The sequence below is a fragment of the Acinonyx jubatus genome, chromosome A2 (genome assembly GCF_027475565.1).
Source record: "Acinonyx jubatus isolate Ajub_Pintada_27869175 chromosome A2, VMU_Ajub_asm_v1.0, whole genome shotgun sequence".
Classification (NCBI taxonomy): Eukaryota; Metazoa; Chordata; class Mammalia; order Carnivora; family Felidae; genus Acinonyx; species Acinonyx jubatus.
The window spans coordinates 105,960,472-105,983,085 of NC_069383.1; the positions used below are offsets into that span (position 1 = coordinate 105,960,472).

At 54.1% G+C, this 22,614-nt stretch overlaps 1 protein-coding gene and 1 long non-coding RNA gene across 6 annotated transcripts in view; one reads left to right on the forward strand and one right to left on the reverse strand.

Moving 5' to 3' along the window:
* The window catches only part of NUDCD3 (NudC domain containing 3), a 62,197-nt gene that overhangs the window by 32,447 nt on the left and 7,136 nt on the right, over positions 1-22,614 (forward strand). For all 4 annotated transcript variants that reach the window (XR_008296951.1, XM_027046049.2, XM_027046048.2 and 1 more), the window contains exons 3-4: positions 5,671-5,803; positions 18,682-18,825. Coding sequence is in view for 3 of the 4 variants with exons in the window: in XM_027046049.2 (XP_026901850.1) it covers positions 5,671-5,803; positions 18,682-18,825 (277 nt within the window). In the remaining variant the exon portion in view is untranslated. The remainder of the gene's footprint in view (positions 1-5,670; positions 5,804-18,681; positions 18,826-22,614) is intronic.
* On the reverse strand, positions 14,727-18,683 carry LOC128314836 (uncharacterized). Of its 2 annotated transcripts, XR_008296956.1 has the most exons (3): positions 18,107-18,683; positions 17,811-17,895; positions 14,727-17,486 (listed from the first exon to the last, which is right to left on the reverse strand). It is a non-coding gene; the product is annotated as an uncharacterized LOC128314836 (long non-coding RNA). The 2 variants fall into 2 exon arrangements; XR_008296955.1 differs by having other exon boundaries at positions 14,727-17,895.

A 22,614-nucleotide genomic window follows, 5' to 3' on the forward strand; every position in this document is an offset into this window, starting at 1 on the left:
TCTCCCTTCCCACCCCGCCCTGTGTGTGCTGCCCCTGCTTGGGCCACCCATCCTGGGTGTCCCAGCGTTCACCAGTATGGGATGGGCTGCCCCTCCTGGGCGCCAGGATGAGCAGAGGGTGGGCTGTGTGTGCCTGAGGCTCACCCATCCACCCTGACGTTTTTGCTTTCACTCCGCTTCTGGGCCTCCCAGTGTCCTTCTGCCATGTTTTCTTGTTTACTTTTAATGAGACTGATACCTGCTGCCCCCCCCCCCCCCCGACCTTGGCGTACCCGAAGCGGGCCATGGGGGGCAGAGGGGTGGCCCCATAAGAAGTGGGTCTTGCAGAGTGAGGGTGGGATGGGGTCCTGACCCTGTAAACCCTGCTCCCTGGGGAAGCCACTCTGGGGTTTCCATGGTACCCCCGGCCTCGCCTCCTGCCATCAAGGGCTCTCTGCATGCCTTGGTGGATGTTTGGGCCTTTGGCCCTCCTGTCCCTGCTGTCGGTGAGTGTTGGAGGTCTGGTGCAGTTTTCTTGGGTGGGATTACTGCTCAGCTGGGGAGTCTGTTGAGAGCAGAGGTAGTAAAAAAGCTGGTCATGACTTGTTTGATTTTGGATGATGAGGAGAAGAAAATGGAGTTAAGACTAAGATTTCAGCCTTCTCCACTTGTCATGTGTGTGCAGGTTACCTCATTTTTGTTGGAAAATGTTTCTCTTGTCAAAATAATTAACGTGAGGGACATTTGGGTGGTTCGGTCGGTTAAGCGTCCAACTTCGGCTCAGGTCATGATCTCACGGTTCATGAGTTCGAGCTCCGCGTCAGGCTTTGTGGTGACAGCTCAGAGCCTGGAGCCTGCTTCGGATTTTGTGTCTCCCTCTCTCTCTGCTCCTCCCCTGCTTGTGCTCTGTATCCCTCTCCAGCAAAATATAAATAAACATTAAAAAAAATGTTTTTTAAATGACATGATTTAAGAGGAAGTCTTGCTGTAAGAAACCTGCACTGCCGGTTAATGAAAACAGCATATAGTAAATGTGGATGGTGTTTCTGCGGGCTGACCTTCCGAGCAGTTTGCATTAAAACCTATCAAATTATTCATGGGCGTATTATGAGGGGCTTCAGGTATTTCAGGTGAATCATCTGGTATTTTTAATTTTGCTCCATAATTAAAATGTTAAAGGCAGATTATCAAAATATACTTTGTGACAAGAACTTTGTATCAAACGCTGATGGTGGTGGTGGAGAGTCTCCTGGGGGCAGAGTGAGCGGGAGCTACAGGCCGGGGGCATCAGTGCCCTGGGTGTCCCCACGGCGGCACACTGTTGTCCCGTAGGCTTCTGCTACGACTGGTCAGGAGCAGAAGCAAGAACGCAGGGGAGCGAGGTAGGACATGGGCTGATGTTCTCAGGGCACAGGGATGGAAGCCGGGTGGGGGGTGGGGGGGCGGCAAGTGTGTCCCGAGATGGGCCTCCGGTTAGTGCGACGCCGGGAGGAAAGTAGGAGGCAGCACGTGGGAGCTGCAGAACCGACAGTCTTTCCAGCACGTGAAGAGCACTTTTGCGGCCAGGGAGCACCGACAGAGGCTGCAGCGCAAGTGGCTCAGAAGGAGCTCGTGTGGCCAGTAAGCACGAGCACACAGGAAGCCACGAGACTCCTCTCTTGTGTATTCGGGGAGCAGGACCCCTGCCTGGGCATGCCGCAGGTGTGGGGTGGTCCTGGGCCAGCAGGTCCCCCGCTGGGTGCTCAGACCGACCCTTAGGTTATAAAGATTCCACGAAAGGAGAGAGTGGCACCATCCATGCCCTCGAAGCTTCCCTCCACTTCCTTATGTGGCATTCTCGACTCCTGTCTTGTCTCCCTGCCCCCAGACATGACAGGACACACCCAGAAATCACAAAACTTCACCGTGCATAAGTCAGTAAAACGAACACTTAAGCTTAATGTGATTGTCGTGAATTTCAGTGCCCAGTCTGTGTTCATGTTTTCCTGAGGGTCTCTGTCTTCTCATGGCTGGTTTTTCTGGACCAGCGTTCCGGCAGGTCTGCCGAGCCTTCTGATTTAGAACTCTTCCGCTTTCCTCTTTAACTGTTGCTGTTTACTTGTAAAGAAACATGGAACTTTGTTGTAGTTTCTAGCATTCTGGACTTGGTTCTGGTGAGAATGTTCTCTGCTCCTCTGCCTGCCGTACGCTGGCGGAACGGGATGGATTTTAGGCCCCTTGTTGGGGCAGGATGGTGACAAGCCTCTGCCTGAGCCAAACTTTCTTTCCAGGTGGGAGTGCGCTGAAGAGGGTGGCGACCAAGTGTGAGGGGGACAGTGGCCCGGGCAGGACGGGGTGTCAGGCACCTGGAGCGTGGGACCCGAGGTCATGGGCTTCTGCTGCTCAAGGAACCTGGAAGAGGTGGCAGGAGGCTGTGAGCACGCTGGGCCTGCCTGGTGCCCTTTGTGTGGGTCACTGTGCACAGACTGTGCGGTCCAACCCTTCCTGTCCAAGGTGTGTGGGGAACATGGCCGTCACGTCTTGGTGCTGAGATGGGGCCCACGAACCTGCTTGCAGGCTCCCGAAGCAGGGCATTGGCCTCCAGGGTGGGTTCCCCTCACCCAGCTCGGGAATGCAGGAGCCCACAGGAGAGTCCCTGTGCCTCTACCTGCTGTGTCCCCTGCCCAGGTCCTGGAGGCAGTGGGGTTAGTGAGGGAGGTCGTGGGAGGGATGGAGGTGGTGGGAGCATTGAGGGGGTGGAGGTTGTGGCAGGGACGGAGGTGTCCCACGAGGGGAGAGGGTAAACTGCCTTAGACGTGCCACACTCCACACGCTCATGCCACACACATGCACAGGCCCTGGTCCCTCCCATGGGCACACTCTGGGGAGCCACCCCCACTCCTGGAACCTTGGAAGGGGCCCGAGGGTGGCCCCCGTGCCCCCAGTTAGAAACCATGCCCTACGGTGCTAGCTCCTGCTCAAGCGCCTGTAGAGGCCGCGACTCCTTCGCCTACCACTTGTCACGTTGGCCACTGCTGGAGGGGCATTGGTTTCTGCCCGCGCAGGGGTATGGAGGGGCGGGAGTGACCTGAGCAGAGCTTCCACCCCGGGGAGGGGGTGCTGGTTGTGGCACAGGAGCCCTGCCTGGCAGCTCCTTTCACGTGGCCGGCCGTGGGCTCCTGGGATGCCCACACTGCAGGGAGGCCTGTGTGCTGACTCACGCTCCTCCCCTCCCCTCCTTTCCCCTCCCCTCTGCAGCTACATCTGCAGCTGCAGAGGTGTGGCTACGGCCAGTCAGGGATGATGGGGCAAGGGGGCCCAGAGCACCTGCACATGACAGCAGGCTTATTTTTACACATCGTTGACTGCAAATAATCCACTTTATTTAAAGAGAATGTGGATTCCAAGTGTTAAAAAAAGCACCCAGCAGGGTGCCGGGCTCTGTGGTGCTGTGTGAGCAGAGCCCCTCTGTGAGCCCACAGCTCTGGGGTGCAGGGCACCCCCGAGCAGGAGCAGCTCTGGCCGTGGCTGAAGGCTCAGCCTTGTGTTGTGGGATGTGGCTGTCCCTCCTCTGTGAGGGGTCCCGAGATTTGTCTCTGGATTTCTGCCAAGTGCCAGACCATGTTGGCCTCTGTTTTGTGTGTATTTTATTTCTGAGTTTCCATAACTTGGATGGTTTTGAATAGTTAACGCACACACTCCGTTAGGCCGTGCGGCAGGCTGTGCAGGGAGGATGACACCCCCCACCCCCATCCTGGCCAGGCCCTCGGGTGCTCGCTGCACACTCCAGCATGGCCGTCACGCCAGGGCTCTGGAGCTGCATCGGGTGCTGGCGGGCCCGGTGCAGGTGTCTGGGTGTCAGATTGCAGGCCGATGGCCGCCTGGTCCTGGGGACACAGGCTGGATTGCCGCCTCCTGTCCAGGAATCCTGAAGAAGAGCCTTTTTTCTCTGGATAGGATGTCTGTGTTGCAAGGATGTTAATGGTTAAAGGAACAGAAGAAAGCCAAACTTCCTGTTCGTCTCCCACCCGAGACACCACGGAGACTTAACACTCTGGCGCTTGCTTTTACCCACACGCCCATGAGTGTCTCTTAGTAAATGGACCCACGCCATACTCAAAGCCGCACGCTTTCCTCATGTAGCCCAGCGGCCTCTGCAGACTTGTGTGTCCTGGCATCCGTGTCAAGCCTGCCCGGTCTTGACCTTTCCCGCCTCTTCTGCCCTGCTCCCTGGGGCTCTCTCCCGAGCTTCCTTCCAGACTCTGGGTGGGGTCCTCCGTGCCTCTGTCAGTTTCTGGGGATGTGGACAGCCACTAGCCCCTGGCCTGCAGCTGCCCGGCTGTCCTCACACCGCTGTCCCTTTGCATGTATTTCGTGTCCTGGTCTCCCCTTGTGAAGGACCCAGATGGGACCAGGGCCTCCCAGTGACCTCATTTAACTTTGTTTTTAATTTTTATTATTTTTAATGTTTTATTTATTTTTGAGAAAGACACAGAGCATGAGAGAGGGAGGGGCAGAGAGAGAGGGAGACACAGAATCTGAAGCAGGTGCCAGGCTCTGACCTGTTAGCACAGAGCCGACGTGGGGCTTGAACCCACGAACCGTGAGATCATGACCTGAGCAGAAGTAAAGACGCTTAACCAGCTGAGCCGCCCAGGCGCCCCCTCATTTAAACTTTTAAATAAGGCACATTCTGAGGGCTGGAGGGTAGGACACCATAGAATTTTTGGGGTCACGCTTCAACCCCCGATAGCAGCCAGTTATCAGCTGCGAGAGCTGGGCAATGATGGATGCCAGCCTCACATATAAGGTGTACGAGGCAGACCCACAGGAGGTACACACGTTACTTGCGAACCACCACCTGACCAGAGATGGGGGGCTGCGGGGGTGCTCGTGTTCCGACCCTTTTCTGCGCGTCTTCATCTGCACAGATGAACATGTGCTCGCTTCTGTGTCTCCCCATGAGTGCAGCCTCGTCCTCGGGCCTCTGCCTCCACGTGTGGGTGCCGGGCTCCCTGAGGGCTGGAGAAGGTGGGCGAACTGCACCTGTTGTTGGGACGGCCTCACTCAATGGTGTCGCCTTGTCCACAATTAGGCTTCTGTCCTTAATTTAGATCTAAAACTCACGTAGTAAGCTTGAGAGTCCAAACGTTTCTATGTGGTGTTTATGCTATTGTTAGCACTGTTAAGTTTAACAGCAAATCTCTCCTCCTGTTTTATTTGTAATGTCAGCCAAGGCGCTCGGCCAGGCCCGTGTGCACCTGTTTTGGGTTGGCCCTGCAGGGACAGTGGGGTGTGGCCGACGGGTTTTTCAGGCAGCTCCAGCACACCACTCAGGTCTCAGGAGAAAGCGGGGCTGCGTTTGGGTTTGTGTGGAAGCTGCAGGCGGAAGTTGTTGGACAGTTTCTGGGGGAGCAGGAGCCCTGGGGCCGTATTACCGAGGCCCTTCGCTTGAGGGACTGAGCAGCGTTCTGGGGTCCACAAAGGCCGGCAGGCTAGGCTGTGCCGTTGACCGCGGCCACATACCCCGTCCCCGGCGTGCTGCATTCGTGGACTTCTCTGCAGCATGGCCCTTTGTCCCTGGGTTCCCCGGGAGGCCTGAGGAGGAGGACCAGGAAGGAAGTCACCCTGCCTCAGAGAGGGAGCCCCTTGGGAGCTGGAGGTGGGGCGTGGCTGGGGCGTGGTGCTATCTCACCTGTCCTTCTTCCCCAGGAGGCAGGAGCAGTTCCAGAGAAACCCCGACAGCTACAATGGCGCCGTGCGTGAGAACTACACCTGGTCGCAGGACTACACTGACCTGGAGCTCAAGGTGCCGGTGCCCAAGCACGTGGTGAAGGGCAGGCAGGTAACCTTGGGGCCCCTCCAGCTCCTCCACACAGCTTTCTCTGTGGCCGCGGCTGTCTGGTGTGGGCTGCGCTGGAGCCGACTGGCCTGTCCTGTGGTCTCCACTGTCCTTCAGCCGCAGACATGACTGCCAGCCCTGCTGTGCTGCTGGGGTGCACCTGCTGCTGGGTGTTGAGCTCCAGTGTCCTCCCCCTCCCGTGGTTCATTGCGTGGCGTCCCCACAAAAAGCCTGACAAGGGAGGCAGGGTGATCCACGTCACGCCCATTTCACGGATGGAGCAGGCGCCTGGAGAGGCAGGGCGGAGATCCCCAGGTTGTGCAGTGGCCCATGGTTCCTGGGCCTGTGCTGTCTGGAGCACTGGGTGGTCACGGGGTGGGGGGCGGGGGAGGGGGGGGCGTTGGCCTGAGCAGGGGCGCTCACAGCCTTAGCTGGTGTCTCTACTTGAGAGCAGGAGTAGAAACGTAACCTTTGATGGGGAGAGAGAGAGATGTTTACTCAGTAGTTGTGCACGTAGGGAGGCCTCACTTTAAAGGAAAAATCCCATGTAATTTGTGAGGTTGTCCCCTGAGTGTTGTTTGCCGGAGAAGCTGTATTCTTGCTTCTGTCTTCACAAGACGCTTCAGCCTGTGCGGTAAGCAGTGCCTTCCGTGTTTCGTAGGGGAGATGGCGGGGCCAAGCAGTTCCTCGCCACCCCCCCCCCCCCCCAAGTGACACAGGTGCCCCTCACTTGTGCCTGGGATCACCGAGTGCTCTGGGAACTTGTGTGAATTACTGCGGTCAGCACAGGTGTGCTGCCTCTGAAGCTCTGAAAAGCTCTGAAGCTTTTCAAAGAGCAGTGCCGCTGGCTTCTTTCAAAGAGAAGGTTCCGGAACATGCAAAGTAGAGCTTATACATGGCTAGCTCCTACATTTTCTGGAAATGACTGCCATGTGAAGCGGCACCAGCTTCGGCTGGCTTGGCTGTGTGTGAAGAAAACCAGGCTGGGTGGTGAGCTAGTCCCTCTAGGGCCCCTGTCCTGAGGTGCTGACCCTAGACTGCCCAGGCTGCACCTGGAACGGGCCCAACCATGCGCAGGACACTGGCAGGGGCCAGGCAGCCCCCAGAAGTTGCACTCCCACCAGTGTCGGGAGGGAAGGCAGGAGCCCCGAGGCTTCTTGGCTCCATGTGGTTGTGGGTCAGGGGTCTTGGGCCATGCTAGCTGGAGCACTGCGTCCACTCATTTCTCCCTCCTCCCTCTTCCCACCTGTGTGCAGAGATGTCACCAGGGCACGGTGACCCCTGTCACGTGGACTTCAAGGTCTGTTAGACCTGATGACCAGGGGTCATCCACACAGCATCTCTCTCTGATGACCATGTCCCCTCCCGTGTTGGTAGGTGCAGGCCAGTCTTCCTGTGGGGGGGAGAGGGGACTTTGCCCAGTGTACCCTGGGGCTCCAGTGTTGGTGGGAACTTGGATCAGTGTCTTCTGAGGCTCCAGTGTTGGGGGGGAGTCTTGCCCAGTGTCCTCTGGGGCTCCAGTGGTGGGGGAGGGGGGACTTTTCCCAGTGTCCTCTGGGGCTCCAGTGCGGGGGGACTTGGCCCAGCATTCTCTGGGGCCCGGTGGGGCAGGCGTCATGTTGTGTTGCAGGTAAGTCAGTTAAGAAAAGCGCTGGCTACAGACTTTGCTGAAGATAGCTCCAGCTTCCTGGTCCACTTCCTATCTTCCTACTTCTCCACAAACTTCTGGAACTTTCTTCAGGAGAATTTGTATCAGGCCTAACCTGAAACTGGTTATTTTCTCTTTGACTCTGGAGACCCAGATCACCTGGTCTCTGGCTGTACTTCCCACCCCAGGAAACATACATGCTGACTCTCCCCCAAGCCCTGTGTCTTGAGGGTTCTGTGCCCTTCATCGTGTCCCCTTAGGGGACAGGCTGTTGCACCTGGGGGTCAGATGCATGTGTCGTGACTTTGATATGTCCTTACTTTCACCAAGGGTGGTTCTGGATTGTGCTCGTTCCCTCCTGAGACCTTGACTGAGCATGGGATGGTCCCCAAGGCTTGGACAAGATTGCTGCTCTGGGGCTGACCTTGTGGGGTGCAGGCAGTGACAGCCGGCACTGGTGTGGCAGTTCCAGGGAGTGGTGGCTGCCCGCGGTGCGTCGGCCGCTGGTGCATTTGCGAGACCAGCACGGTGCTGGAAGAAGGTGATTTCTGTGTTGGCATTTTTATGACACCTGATGACCGTATTTCTGCCGGCCTGGCTTCATCTCTGACGTGATTCAAGTTTTCTTTATCTTCTTCGGGAGTATTTTTGGTCCATGTTACGGCTTTTTTTTTTTTTTTTTTTTTTTAAAGAAATTGAGGTAATATAGGCATACTGGCTTCTGGTGTGCAGCATGGCTATTTGATATATGTCTGTGCTGTGAAATGACCGGTGTAGTAAGTCTGGTGAACACCTGTCACCTCACATGGTGACACTGTTTTTCTTGTGATGGGAACTTCTAAGATAATCTCTTGGCAATCGTCAAATTCCCCGTTATTCCTATACCGAAACAGGGGAGGGGTAGAGACGGGGAGAGAGAATCCTAAGCAGTCTCTGGAGAGCCCAGTGTAGGGCGCTTGAACTCACAAATCGTGAGATCATGACCTGAGCTGGGATCAGCCCGACTGAGTCCCCCAGGCACCCCCTGAAACCTTCTTGTGAAACTCTGTGGCCTCTCACATTTTTTAGTGAGCTAAGAGTTTTACCTACAGTTCACTTAAAACTTAGCAATAGGTTTATTTTGGATGTCTTGGCTTTTGCTGGTCTCAGGGGTTTTTCCCTTGGAGTAGTCAGTTTCTTTCTGGACTGGCTGCTTTCCAGCCCTTCCCCGAGGTGCCTGTCACAGCTACCTGTCAGCAGTGTTTATTTTAGGGTTTTGACTGTGGCACCTGTCAATCATCGTGGAGGTGGTGGCTGTGGTCGCAGCGGTCCAGTGGTGAAGTCACGGTGGTGGGTGTGCCCGTGGCACTGAGAGTGCATGAGGGGGCAGCAGGGGTCCCCGGGCCTCCTGCCCGGCGGTGACTGGCGCCAGCAGCAGCAGCAGAGCGACCGCTGTCCCTCTGCGCTGGTGCTCGGGTGCAGCAGGCGGAGGAGAGCGCATGCGTTGCCCTTGGCGGCCAGGGTCCTGCCTTTTCCTGTGGCCTTTTTGCTGGTGAATCTAGAGCCAAACTCTAGAGGCTTTCGCCTCGAGCAGGAGTGAGTGCACTCAGCCGCCCTTCGCCCGCTGTGCCAAGGAGCAGGGGACGTCTGCGCTGGGGTGGAGGTGCCTCTGCCCCTGCTGGCATCCCCCGGCACCAGTCACTCCTGGCATCTCACCGAACGCCAGGACTTGGCCGCCGGGAAGTGGAGCTCCGGAAGTTTTGAGGCCAACCCCCTGTGCAGACGAGAGCCCCCGGGCCGCTCCTGCCCCGTTAGGCCATTGCCCTTGGCCGAAAGCGTGCGGACAGAGTCCCGGCTGGAATGCATGACCCCCCTCCTCCCCGGGGACCACGTGTGGTCTTTGCTGAGGATGAGTCCTGCGCCTTCGCCACGGGAACCTCCCACCGCGGCACTGGCACTGAGGCTCCTGCTGTGGCGCTCGGCCCTGAGCCGTTGGGGCTACCTGTGGGATTTGTCCTGCAAGCGCTAAGCAAGCGAGCAGCGGAGCTCCCTTCTCGGAGTGGGGAAGAGCTGTGGTCCCAGGACCATTTTTATCTACTTCATGCAGGGGCGTGTGCGGTAGGGTGCTCACATGTGACGTTTTCACAAGGCCTGCCCCTGTCCAGCTGTCCTCCTCCAGTCCCTGCCCTGGCCTCAGTCACCATGTCGTGAGCTTCTGGGTCACGTGTGAGTGTGCGCTGCCACGTCCTGGGCATGTTCAGGGGCGGGCGGTTCCTGACCCCACCTGGTAGCTGGCACTGCGGTCATTGCCAGTGTCTTGCTGTTGGAGACGGGGACGCAGTGAATGCCCTCTGGTGCGTTCCATACTGCACGTGCGCGTGCCACGTAGCACGCGTGCCGGGAGGCGCTGTCGCACGTGCAAAGGGTGCAGCATCCCTTCAGGACTGCTGATGGCCCCCGAAGGGGTGGGCACCGATCCACGTTCCCGTCGTCATTGTGCACAGGTTTGGGGGTGGTAGAAGCTGGATGGGTGGAAAGGGAGCTTCTGGGTGTATGTGGATTTGTATTCCTCTTGGGAGTATGGTTAAGCATGTTTTTACGTGTGCTGGTTAGACGTTAGACCCTTTGCCCTAATGATTTCTAGGAGCTCTTTATAATCTCAGGTCAGCCCCCGGTCTGTGGTGTGTGTTGCAGACCTATTGCCTCATTTTGTTACTAATATTTTGAATTGGCTTCTGGTATTTTTTTCCTTGGGGAACTTAATTTATTTTATGTAGTCAAATTAGTCTCTTTTCTTGTGGCATCTGGAATTAGAACGGAGTAGGTTGTGTTTTGATGGAACTTCTTTGAACCTTTGCTGCCTTATAATCCACTTGGATTTTCTCGCCCCTTTTGAGCAGTTTCGTCTAAATTCTAATGGTTTCTCATTCAACTGTTACGGAAATGAAATGATTTTTCTCTTATGGAAGGCACTGCTGTGTGGTGATCTGGGCCTTATCTCATTGGTTACTAACCAGGAGCCTAACTAACACAGTATGAATTTTGTCACTTAGGAAGTTGATTATTGTATTTGATTAGGTGGAGACACTCCAGAAATGCTCCTGTTCAAAAAGTACAGGGAGAACTTGAACAGAATTAGTTAAAACTGAGAATGGAAATGGACACTAGTGTTGATTTTTAAAAATGTTATTTTAAGGAAAGGCTCTGCTACAGATCGCTGTGTGTGGATAAGGGTGGTGGGCGTGCTGGTGAGGAGGGAGTGCTCTGGGTTTTAAAGCAGGTCCTGGGTGGGATGGAAGGTTAATCATGCTTAGTAAATGTGGATGTGTTCTCTGGATGTGTCCACACAGTGCGTTCGCATGTTTTCTTTATTTATTGTTCAGTAAGGGACACATCTCTCAACCTTGTGGGTGTTCTTGATCTCATGGGGGCTTCCTTGGTAGGGTCCTTGTCAGCACCTTGGGGTGATGGCCTCTGGCCTTTGACAGGACATTCCTGAACATGAGATTTTTTTCCAGGGTGGTCTCAACCTCTGTTTCTACATTGGGACCGCCTCCCTGGTCCTTCCCCGGCATCTCAGGCCTGGTCACTTGGGATGAGGCAAGGGAGGGGAGGAGGCATCTCTGCCCTTCCCACTGCGTACCCACGTGTGTCAGCCCTGTCTTTCCCTCTCTCCCCGCCCGTGGACACACATTCTCAGTTCTCAGGGGTATATACCTGGTGCACACGGTAGCAAAGGTAGCTTCCTTTCTGAAGGGCTGCAGACTGTATTCCAAAGTGCTCGCACCAGCTTTAACATTTTACATACCCACCAGAAGTGTGTGCGGGCTCCTGTTCCACGTCCCTGACACCTGTTGTCACCTGTTGTCTGCCTCCTGATGACTGCCCGGAGGTATCTCGTTGTGGTTTCCGTTTGTGTTTTCCGGATGACTCATAGTGTTGAGCATCTTTGCATGTGCTTATTAGCTATTTGTATGTCTTCTTTAGAGAAATTTGTATTCAATGTCTTTGCCTTTTTAAAAATTGCTTTCTTTTTATTGTTGAATTGTAAGAGTTCTTTTTAAATATAAATATTATACCCTTGTCAGATAATTTGTAGATATTTTCTTTTGCTCCATGAGTTGTCTTTTTACTTTCTCAAGAGATGATGGGTTTTTTGTTTTTTTAATTTTTAAAAAAATGTTTATTTTTTGAGAGAGAGAGAGCAAGCCAGGGAGGGGCGGAGAGAGAGGCGAGAGAAATCCCAAGCAGGCTCTGCGCTTTCAGCACGGAGCCCAGTGCGGGGCTTGAACTCAAGAACTGTGAGATTATGACCTGAGCCAAAACCAAGAGTCAGACGCTTAACCGACTGAGCCCCCAGGCACCCCAAGAGATGATGTTTTTTGAAGCACAAAAATCTTTATAAAGTCTAGACCGTATTGTCTGTTTATTTTTGGTTGCACATGCACACCTAAGAAACTGTTGCCTGATCCATGGTGTGGATATTTACGTTTTTGTTTCGTTCTGAGAGTTTTATGGTTTTAGCTCCTACATAGAGGTTTTTGATTCATTTAGAGTTCATGTTTGTAGAAGGCAGGAGGGAGTGCTCTGACTTCATTCTTTTGCATGTAGACATCCCTGTCACCGTCCTGTTTATTGAAAAGACTTTTCTTTTCCCCATCGAATTGCCTTGGCACCCTTGTTTAAAATCAACTGACTATAAAGCTTATGGGTTTATTACTGAATTTTAAATTTTATTCCAATGATCTGTATGTCTATTTTTATGCCACTACCACAGTTTTGGTTATTGGATCTTCGTAGTACGTTTTGAAATTTTTTGTTCCTTTTTTCCTCCATGACTGCTTTCTTTTGTGTTAGAGATTTTCTAGTGTAGTATTTTAATTACCTTATCTTTTGGGGTGCCTGGGTGGCGCAGTCGGTTAAGCGTCCGACTTCAGCCAGGTCACGATCTCGCGGTCCATGAGTTCGAGCCCCGTGTCAGGCTCTGGGCTGATGGCTTGGAGCCTGGAGCCTGTTTCCGATTCTGTGTCTCCCTCTCTCTCTGCCCCTCCCCCGTTCATGCTCTGTCTCTCTCTGTCCCAAAAATAAATAAACGTTGAAAAAAAAATTTAATTACCTTATCTTTTATTAAACTGTATTTTGGGGATTATTGTCTTATTGTTTTTTCTGGATTACAGTCAATATAGACTTAACTTCAGTGTGTATGCAGAATTGGCTTAAAAAAATTTTTTTTAATGTTTATTTATTTTTGAGAGATAGAGACAGAGCATGACCAGGGAAGGGGCAGAGAGTGGAGGAGACAGAATTGGAAGCAGGCTCCAGGTTCCGAGCTGTCAGCACAGAGCCCGATGCGAGGCTTGAACTCGTGAACCGTGAGATCATGACCTGAGCCGAAGTCAGATGCTCAACCGACTGAGCCACCCAGGCGCCCCCAGAATTGGGTTTTATATGGTAATTTCTGTTCTCTGCTACTTTGTGTTGCAGCTCTTTTTTTTTTTTAAGTTTATTTTTTTATTTTGAGAGAGAAAGCGTGTGTATGAGCAGGGGAGGGGCGGGGGTGGGGTGGGGAGAGAATCCCAGGCAGCCTTCACACTGTCAGTGCAGAGCCTGACACAGGGCTTGATCTCACAAAATGTGAGGTCATGACCTGAGCTGAAATTAAGAGTTGGATGCTTAACTGACTGAGCACCCCGCCCCCCCCCCCCCGCCCCAGTACAGCAAGCGCCCTATGGTACAGTTCTTTTAAATCAAATAGGAGAGAAGAAGAGTTAACAAACGAAAGGCACACTTACGCTGTCTTCTGTATTTCCCTTTACCAGCACTCTCTATTTGTTCATGTGGATTCAAATTAGTGTTTAGTGTCCTTTCATTTCAGCTTGAAGACGGCTAGTGTTTCTTGCAGGGCCTGTGCAAGGAAAGATGAGCCTGTTAAGTGAATTCCCTCAGGATTTTTGTTTGTTTACTCTGAGAATGTCTTAATTTCTCCTTCATTTTTGCAGGATAGTGTTGCTGGGTATAGAATTCCTGGTTGACACTACTTCTCTTCACCCTTTGAGTACTCCCTCCCACCACCTTCTAACCTGGTTTCTGGCGGCGGACCAGCTGGTGCACCTGCTGAGGAGCATGCCTGGTGTTGAGTGGCTTCACATCCTGCTTTCAAGATTCTCTCTCTGGCTCTGGCTTTCTTGACAGTTTGATCTGGATGCGTCTAGGTCTTGGTCTCTCTGGATTCATACTACTTGGAGTTCATTGAGCTTCTTGAATGTGGGTTTTCAGCCATGTTTCATATATTCTTTCTACTCTTTTTCTCTTTCCTTCTGGGGCTCCATTATGCACGTTGTGGCATGCTTCTTGCCATCCCCCCGGTCTCTGAAGCTCTGTTCAGTTTTTCATTGTTTCCTTTCTGTTCCTCAGACTGACTACTTTCATTTGACCTATCTTCAAATTTTCCAGTTCTTTCTTCTGGCTGCTGTAATTGGCTTCTGAGACCCTCTAGTAGATTTTTTTGCTTCAGTTCTTTTTCCCCCAGTTACTTTTGAATTCCAGAATTTGTATTTGGTTCTTTTAAAAAAGTAATATCTATCTCTTTATTGATTTTCTTATGAGATACTGTTCCCATACTTTCCTTTAGTTATTTATACATGGTTTTCTTTAGCTCTTTGAGTATATTTACCATAGTTGATTTATAGACTTTCTACTAAGTTCATGTCTAGACTTCCTCAGGAATAGATTTTGCTTGTTTTTGTACATTGTGTATGGGCTGTCTTTGTTTTTTGTGAGTCTTATAATTTTTTTTGTTGAAAATTGGGCGTTTTAACTAACAATGTGGTAATTCTGGAACTCAGACTCTCCTTTTCTCCATGGTTTGTTGCTGTTGGTACTTGATGGAGTTCTTGTTTGATGACTTCTTTTCTTTTCTTTTCTCTTTTTTTTTCTTTTCTTTCTCTCTTTCTCTCTCTGTCTCTCTCTATTTCTCTCTCTCTCTCTTCTCTGTCTTTCTGTCTTTTTAAGAGAAAGAGAGAGAGAGAGCCCAGGAGCAGGGGAGGGGCACAGAGGGAGAGAGAATCTTAAGCAGGCTCCATGCCCAGTGCAGAGCCTGACGTGGGCTCGATCTCACCACCGTGAGATGATGATGTGAACTGAAATTGAGAGTCAGATGCTTAACTGACTGAGCCACCCAAGTTGCCCCTGATGACTTTTCTGAACTAATTTTCTAAAGTGTGTATTCTTTATCATGTGTGGCCAGCGAAGTCTTTATTTGGTGAGCTTAGTGATCAGCAAATGATTGGACAGACTTACTTTTTTTTTTTTTAACATTTATTTATTTTTGAGAAACAGAGTGAGACAAAGCGTGAGCAGGGGAGGGGCAGAGAGAGAAGGAGACACAGAATCTGAAGCAGGCTCCAGGCTCTGAGCAAGTGGTCAGCACAGAGTCTGATACAGGGCTTGAACCCGCAAACTGTGAGATCATGACCTGCGCCAAAGTCAGACGCTCAACCGACTGAGCCACCCAGGTGTCCTGATTGGACAGACTTTCTTAAACACCTAGAACCAGTGAATCTTTCTTCCATGGAGCTCCATGTACATATCGGGGCATGCCTTTAACACTTAGCCTCGCAGTTGAAAAGTCTGCCATAGACTCCATTTCCTGCTCATGCAGAGTCTCAAAGTCAGCTGGTGGTGAGGGGTTAGGGCCTCACCTAAGGATTTTTCCTAAGCTTGCACACGGCCTGCACATTCACGTGGCCCAAATGTTCAAAACCTCCATGAACATTGTATTCCCCAGCGTTTTTTTTGTTTGCCTCAGCTGTTATCCAGTATTGCAGTCCACAGTGAAATTAAAATACTTGCCTGTAATTGTTTGCAGCAAACACTCTCTGGGGAAAAGGCTTTTCTGAGTCCATTCAAAACCAGCCTAACAGGTGGGATCTTCCAGGGAACTGTCACATAGGACAGGTACTCACAGTTCTTTAGGAATGGAGTTTTGAAGGAGCCCCAGCCCCTTTCTGCTCTCTCAGGTGTGCCATACTGTGCTGGGAGCGTGGGTTACCAAGGGACTGGAGAGTGAGAATGGGTCTAGGGTAAGTTAGAAGGTCACAAAGCTTGTGTTGCTTGCATAAATGCTCTCTGGATTCCTGCAAACCTTTGGTTAGTTTCCAAAGTTTGGAAACTACATATTGACAGTTTTCACCAGTGTTCTTGTTGCTTTGAAAAAGAAAGCTTTTTCAGGGTTTTACTCCATTATTTTCTGTTTCGGATCAGGAAATTTCTTGTGTAGCTTCTTGTTTTCCTGGTGTGTTTCTTGCTTTCTTTTTCTTGTAAAAAATAGTATGCTTTCATCATAACCTCAGAGCCACCCAGACTCTCTGGTACAGTGTATTGTCTAGAAACCACTTTCCTGAGGTCCTTTCACCTCTCATTCCAACCTGGGCCGATTGTGTTTGAGTTCTGTACAGCTCCCATCCAGGAACTTCCTTTCACCACACTTCTAGATGAAATTCAGTATGTTGGGGATCTCTGTTGCACCTTCCTCTTCCCCCTCCCCCAGTTTTAGTAAGATATAATTGACATATAATGCTGTTACTAGCTCGGGTGTGTAGAGTACTGATTTGAAGTCCGTGTGTATCATGGGATGATCACCATGGCAGGTTTGGTGGCCTCCTTTGCCATACGTAGTTACGGTTTTGTGTGTGTGTGAGGAGTGTTTCAGTTCTGCTGCCTTAGCAACCTGCGCACATGAGACAGGGATGTGAGCTGCGGTCACCAAACTGTGCAGGAGATCTTCCTCTGGTTTAATTTTCTTCTCATTTTGCTGTGGTTTAGCCTCAAGGAACTTTCTCAAGATACGTTATAAATCCAGAGATCTCGAATGTTTTAAAACGTAGTTATTTTAAACCTCTGCTTATTCTCTGGTTTGGGTATGAATAGAAATCTAACTTCACGAAAATTCTCCACTTGGAAGATGGAAGGCATGGCCTGCTTGTGCTTCTGCATCCAGTGTAACTGATTCTAGAGATCTTCCATTCAGGTTCTTTGTGAGTAAACTTTTTTTCCCTGGGGAACTTTCGGGGCCTTAAACACCTGAGGTTATGAAACCACGAGTTTGTGTGAGTCATCTTTCATTCGTTCTGTGTAGCCCTCAGTGGGTTTTTTGTCAGCAGGCACGTTTTCCTTCAACTCTGGAGCGTTGTCCCGTGGCTGCCGTGGTTTATGGCATGCCACACTGACCGCCTGATGCATCTTGTCTCTCCCTTGATGCTTTCCAGCCTTGCTGTTGGGAGTTTTATTTTAGCCTCTGTGTGTTTAGTATGTGTGAGCATTCTGTTCTCCTGTTTCTTTTTGCTTCCACACTCCTCTCATCTCTCTGAGGGTGTGTATTGGAAATATTTTGGAATTTCCTTTCTTCCTAATTAGTTCTCTAGTCTTTGTGTTCCATGCTGCAGATTTTCCTTCAGGATGCAATTCTGAGTTCCCTGGTTGTTTTTTATTTAAAAACCCATTTTCCACATTCTTTAGGGTAGGGGATGGTGTTGATGATTTTCTCCATATCGGTCTGAGGTCTGCTCCTCTCCCACCTAGGAGGGCTGAGGGGCTGGCCGCCCACATGGCCCCCACACACTGCCCGTCACACTGCTGACCAGGGTGTTTGGGATGGCGCCCCGCGCTGGTCTGAGCCACGGTGTGTTCTGTCCTTTCTGATGGGTCCTCGCCAGCACAGCCGTCCCCGGGCTGACCCTGACTCTGAGCTGCTTGGCGTCTGCCCTCCCTGCCTGCCGACTGCCAGCCGGAAGCCCCAGGTGGCCACGGCCCCCAGGTGCAGACCAGTCTTTTGTCCCTGCTCCACACTGTCTGTCCCCATGCTCGTGCTGGTCTCCCTGGAGCTGCTGGAAGCTTATCTGTGCTGGTCTCCCACCTCCTCCCTTGTGCCGTCTGGGCTTTTCCTCTTTGTGCTTTGTTTCTATGGGTCGCAGAGGCTGGGACATACTCACCCCTCCCAGAGTGACATCTCGAACTGGAAGCGTGTCCTGTCTGGGTCCCCTCGGTGCTTTGGCCCATCCCCTGTTGTGCAAGACCAGCAGCATGAGCAGCTTGCCCGAATTTGGAGATTACGGTTATGTAAGGCCGGCTGGGAGGATTTTATTAAAGCGAGCTTGCTCCTGGGGTGCCTCCACTGCAGCCCAGGTTCATGGTCAAGGACATCTGACGGGCCAGTGATTGGATCCCCCAGGAGTGTGCTGGGTGCCGGGTAACGCCGGGTTGTACCCGTGTCTTCACGGAGCTGGCCGAGTCGACAGTAAACCCTCCCAGAGGTTAGGTGCGGGGCAGTCGTGCCCACAGGATGCTACCCAGCCTGTGTGCGGACACGTGTGGGCAGTGGCTCACCCGTCCCCAGGTGCGGCCTGGAATTCTCCTTGTCTCCGAAAGCCAAAGTTGATGGAATGGCATCTTGCCACGGGCCATCTTCCACCTGAGGGTACTTCACGTTAGGTTACGGCAGTTAGGTTACAGCAGCCAAGCCTGAATATCTATCTGTGACTCTCAGAGTTTGTTTTCAACACTTTATGTTTAATGAGCACTTGTGGAGTCACATGGCGGGGGGGCGGGTGTCGCCTCCACACAGAACCGGATGGAGCCCACCCTTAGGAAGGCCTGGGTTCCCACCTCCAGTGTCCCTTCACCTGATGCATTCTTCAGGTGCGGTCATGAAAAGACTTTGCATTATAGACACAGATTTCAGAGTTTGAAAAGGGACAGGACTGGTTTGCTCTCCTCGTCCAGTTCGTGATCTGATGAACCTCCAGGGGTTTGGGAGCACTGGGTGCTGGCCAGCGAGGTGGGTGCCTCTCTGCTTGGTGCAGCCTCAGCAGCTCCTGGAAGAGGGCATGTGGGGGGGCTCTGCACCCCCTGCCAGACGGCGGGATGGGAGAGGGAGGCACACCCCAGCTGCGCCACCCACGCCTGCCTGCCGCATGGGGCTCGGTCCCCTGATGGAGTAGGGGCTTTGGTGGGAAGCCAGTGGTTTTCCCCATGTCATCGTTGCGCACGTGGAAACAGAACTTGCAGTACATTTCCTTGAAGGAGATTGATGCGCAGGCCTTCTCAGGTGTCCCTTGGTTGGGACGATGGACTTCGTCCAGCTGCCTGCTGCCCCCGGGTAGTCCTGTGTCGTGTTCTGGTCTGCACCCGGCTCCTGCTTTGGAGTGTGCTGGGCACCCATTGGGGTGCCAGGTGACTCCCTTCTCCTCGGTTCCAGGTCTCGGTGGCCCTGAGCAGCAGCTCCATCCGGGTGGCCGTGCTGGAGGAAGCTGGGGAGCACGTCCTCATGGAAGGGAAGTTCACCCACAAAGTCAATACTGAGAGCTCCCTCTGGAGCCTGGAGCCTGGGAAGTGCGTTCTGGTGAGTGTGGGCATCCATGCTGGGCTGCGGGAAGGAGTGGGGGCTGGGGGCAGTGGGGGGGTCCTGCGGTCTAGGGCGCCTCTCAGGGCGCCTTTGCTGGCCTCAGCCCTACAGGCCCCCACCACTTGGCACTCTGAAGTGGAGCCACGTTAACATGAGACCCACGGTGGTCCGTCCTCGGGCACACGTGGTGGCTGCACTCGGTGAGCATGGAGAGGTTCCTGGCAGGGTCATCCCTGCATGGCAGAGCTCGCTTGGATGTGACCCCTGGTCCCAGAGGCTCCCGCTTGCCAGGTCCTGGGTCATGTCGGAGGCAGAGTCAAGTAAGGCGAGGATTGAGAGGCAGGTTGAATTTCCGGGATGCTGCACCAGAGGACGCAGAGCACAGTCGGACCGCTCGTTGGACAGCGGGGGTCTCATTGAGCCACTCGGGGCTGCAGAGCCCCAGCAGGAGCTTCAGTGCCCTGTTTACTGGAACCTTCCATGGCTCCGCCCCCTCTTCAGGGTCTTGGCCTGGTCGGTGGGTGCTGCCCAGCGGGACCTCGTATGGCACGGGGTGCCTCACCAGACAGGAAGATACCAGGTCTTTGGACAAAACCTGAGGGTTTTAAAGGCACGTTCTTCACGTGTGCCAGAAAGGAAGGAAAGAAGAAAGCAAAAAAATGTGTGTTTTGGTTTTATGAAGATCAGCATCTCCGCGGGATCGTCAGGGCCGTGGGGTGGAGAGGGGTCTGTCAGTGCTGGGGTGCTGGAGTCCCTTGGCACATGGGGCCCCTCCACGTGACGAGGACAACGGGTCGCAGAGCATAGGCCCCTCCGCATGACAAGGACACCGGGTCGCAGAGCACAGGTCTCTCCGCATGACGACGACACCGGGTTGCAGAGCACAGGCAGGTCTGCTTGGCCCTTGTTCTGAACCTAGCTTTGCACGTCCTTGTCCTTGCGAGGCTTCTCTCCATGAGACCGCCTCCCTCTCGTCAACCTGGGGCTCAGCCCTTCTGGCCGTCAGGCTGTGCCTCCCATTCGCCCCTCCTCCCCCCAAAGCCATCCCTGCACCCGGCCATGTGGGCGGCGGTGTCTCCAGCTCCTCTCATTTGCAAAATACCTTCACGATGACGGCCTTACTTCCCACGGTCGTGGGAGGCACAGTCAGGGTCTCTTTGCCCCTCGCCCCATGACAGCTGCTGGCAGCTCCTGTGGCACAGGTGGAGCTGTGGGGCCGGAGCCCGTGGACAAGGGGTGCAGTGGCTCCAGAGCAGTGCCCAGGGTGAGTCCTGGTGGTACCGTTGCTGTGCTCCCCAGAGGAGCATGGCTGGGAAGCCCTCACCATGCAGTCTGTCTGCCCTGACACTTCCTCTGGGATGCACGAAACCATGTCCGTACAAGGACAGGCTGGTCTCACAGCCACTGTGACTGGTGTACCTGACATCACTGCTGTGGAAACATGCTGCTCATGACTCGGTAGCCCGTCTCGTAATGGCTTTGCTTGGCAGAGGTGACTTTGACGTCCTCGTGGCCATGTTGTCTCTGTTTTGTGCGCGTGTGCCTAAGCGGGGCCGTGGCCAGGCCGGAGTGCGATTCATCGTCCCGGCTGCCACTTGCAAGCACACAGGGGGCCGGGCTCTCAGAGTGGCCTGGTAACACGGTAAACTCTCTGGAAGCTTGCTTTCTGGACACGGACCCTGCACCTGGAAGTGGCTCACCCGAGCTGAAGCCTGCCTGTTCCCTCCCTGTCGGCCTTCCCGCTGCAGGACGCCCAGGACGGGGCCGGGAGGAGTGCCTGTGGCCGGTTGGAGGCCTTCCTGTGGTCGCCCTCGCCATCCCGGAGCTGGTGCACTTGTTGCTGCCAGGAACACGGCTTTGAGGAGTTTTCCCTGTGGACCTCCTGCCAGCAGGGTCCATGTGGAAACCCTGGATCCCCGGGTGCCGGACAGGTCCCTCCCCACTGTCTGCAGAGTGCTTGGCTGTCTGTGCTGGAGCCACGTGTGTGCGGGCCTCACCGCCTGCCTGTCTGTCCCCAAGCTCACTCTTCAGCCCGGCCATGGCATGGCAGACGTGTCCTGCCCATGGGATGCAGTCTTTCCCCCGTGTCTCCTCGCTCCGGACCACAGGCCGTAGTCTGGGTTTGATAGTTCATCTGTGGGTGATGTTTGGGGTCATGCATCTGAGATGATACCGTGGCTGAGCTGTTCTGACACGTGAAGGCCCTGCTTGTGTTTGCTGCTGGGAACAAGCCCGTGTCGCTTGGGCATCGGGGGCAGACGGCAGGGCTGGCGGGGCCCCTCCTCTGGTCAGCATTGCCTGGCGTTGGGAACCTCATCAGCCATGGGAGCTTGGTTCCTCACCCTCGAGATGAGGCCGAGAGCCGTGGTCGGTCACTCTTGACATGTGGGCCGCTAAGGAACATGGTCAAGGGCCCCTCTCCTGAGGGCTGCAGAGGGCCCCACATGCCCTGGTGTCCTCACCAGAGCCTGGAACCTGCACTTGCTACCTCACGGGAGACGAGAGGGAAGTGTGAGACAGAGGAGGATGTGCAAACCAGTAGTAACATGAAGACAGGCAGAGACTGGGGCCACAGCCCATCCCTGGACCCCTCGGGAGGGGCCGGCTGGTCTCACCCGGAGAGGGCAAGTGTCCCCCGCTGCCCTGGGGCAGTGGCACAGGCCTCGGGTGTCAGTGTGTCCACGAGGGCCTCACAGAGCAGGTGGGCACCCCAGGACTGCCTTCACCTCAACAGAGTCCTTGGTCCGCGCCCCTGACCTCCTGACAGTCGAGGCCGCCTGCTTCCCAGCCGCCCCCCTCGCCCAAGTGGTTGCTTTCGGAGCAGGCAGGGGCGGCAGCTAAAACCGGATGACAGCTCTTGCCTCCCTCCCTCCCACACTCGAGAATGCCTCTCAGGCAAGAGACGTGAAGTCAGCGCCTCCCCCGACCGTTCTGTCCCAGAACCGCCCGGCACACTGTCCTCGGTTCCCCTCCAGGTGGTGCTGGTGGCTTGGTGCCGAGGGCTGGGGGCTGGGGCAAGGGGGAGGGTCTGGGGGTGGAGGGTTGAGATGCACCCCAGGCCGGGGTGGTCCATCAGCTGACCCTCTAGCCATTCAGGTTGGCTCAGCAGGTGCAGGGTGTTCTGGGGCGCGTGTCTGCTCGGGGGACACGGGGGTGAGCATGTGTACATGCTGTGCCTCCGCATGCTTGGATGACTGACTTAGGTCCTTAAGTTCAGTTCTCAGAAGCAGAGTTGCAGGCTGACTGTGGTCCTTGGCCGTTTGCCAGGGGCTCCCCCCCTGCGCTGTTTCTGTGGTGACCTGGGTCCCTGTGTGTCCTGACTGCTGGTCCCCCTGCACTCCTTTCTCTCTCTCTCTCCCTCTGCTGGTGGGGATGTGGGTTTCTCAGGAAGGGCCTTCCCGTTGCTGTTTCCTCGCTGGTGGCCACCAGTGTCACAGAGAGCGTATCCTTCTTCCTCCCAAATGCAGGTTAAATAACGTTAGCATTTTGGCGTATGCCGGAAGCCTGAAAACCAGTCGCCAGAATGAAATGCAGGCCCTTGGCTTTCAGCACTCTCATCTCCCGGGGTCCTGGGAGTTTCTTGGGACAGTCAGCACCTTGGCACCACCACAGGTGTCCCTGAGCCCCAGCAGGGAGTGGGGGCGGGGGGCCAGGGCAGTAGGGATGTGCTGACAGGACCGGTGGGCCGTGCTCCCAGGGGACCCAGATACCGTCCCTCTATCCCGCAGAGACCCCGCTCAGCACCACCTGGCTGCCCTGTGCTTTCAGCATGTGGGTCCTCCCACC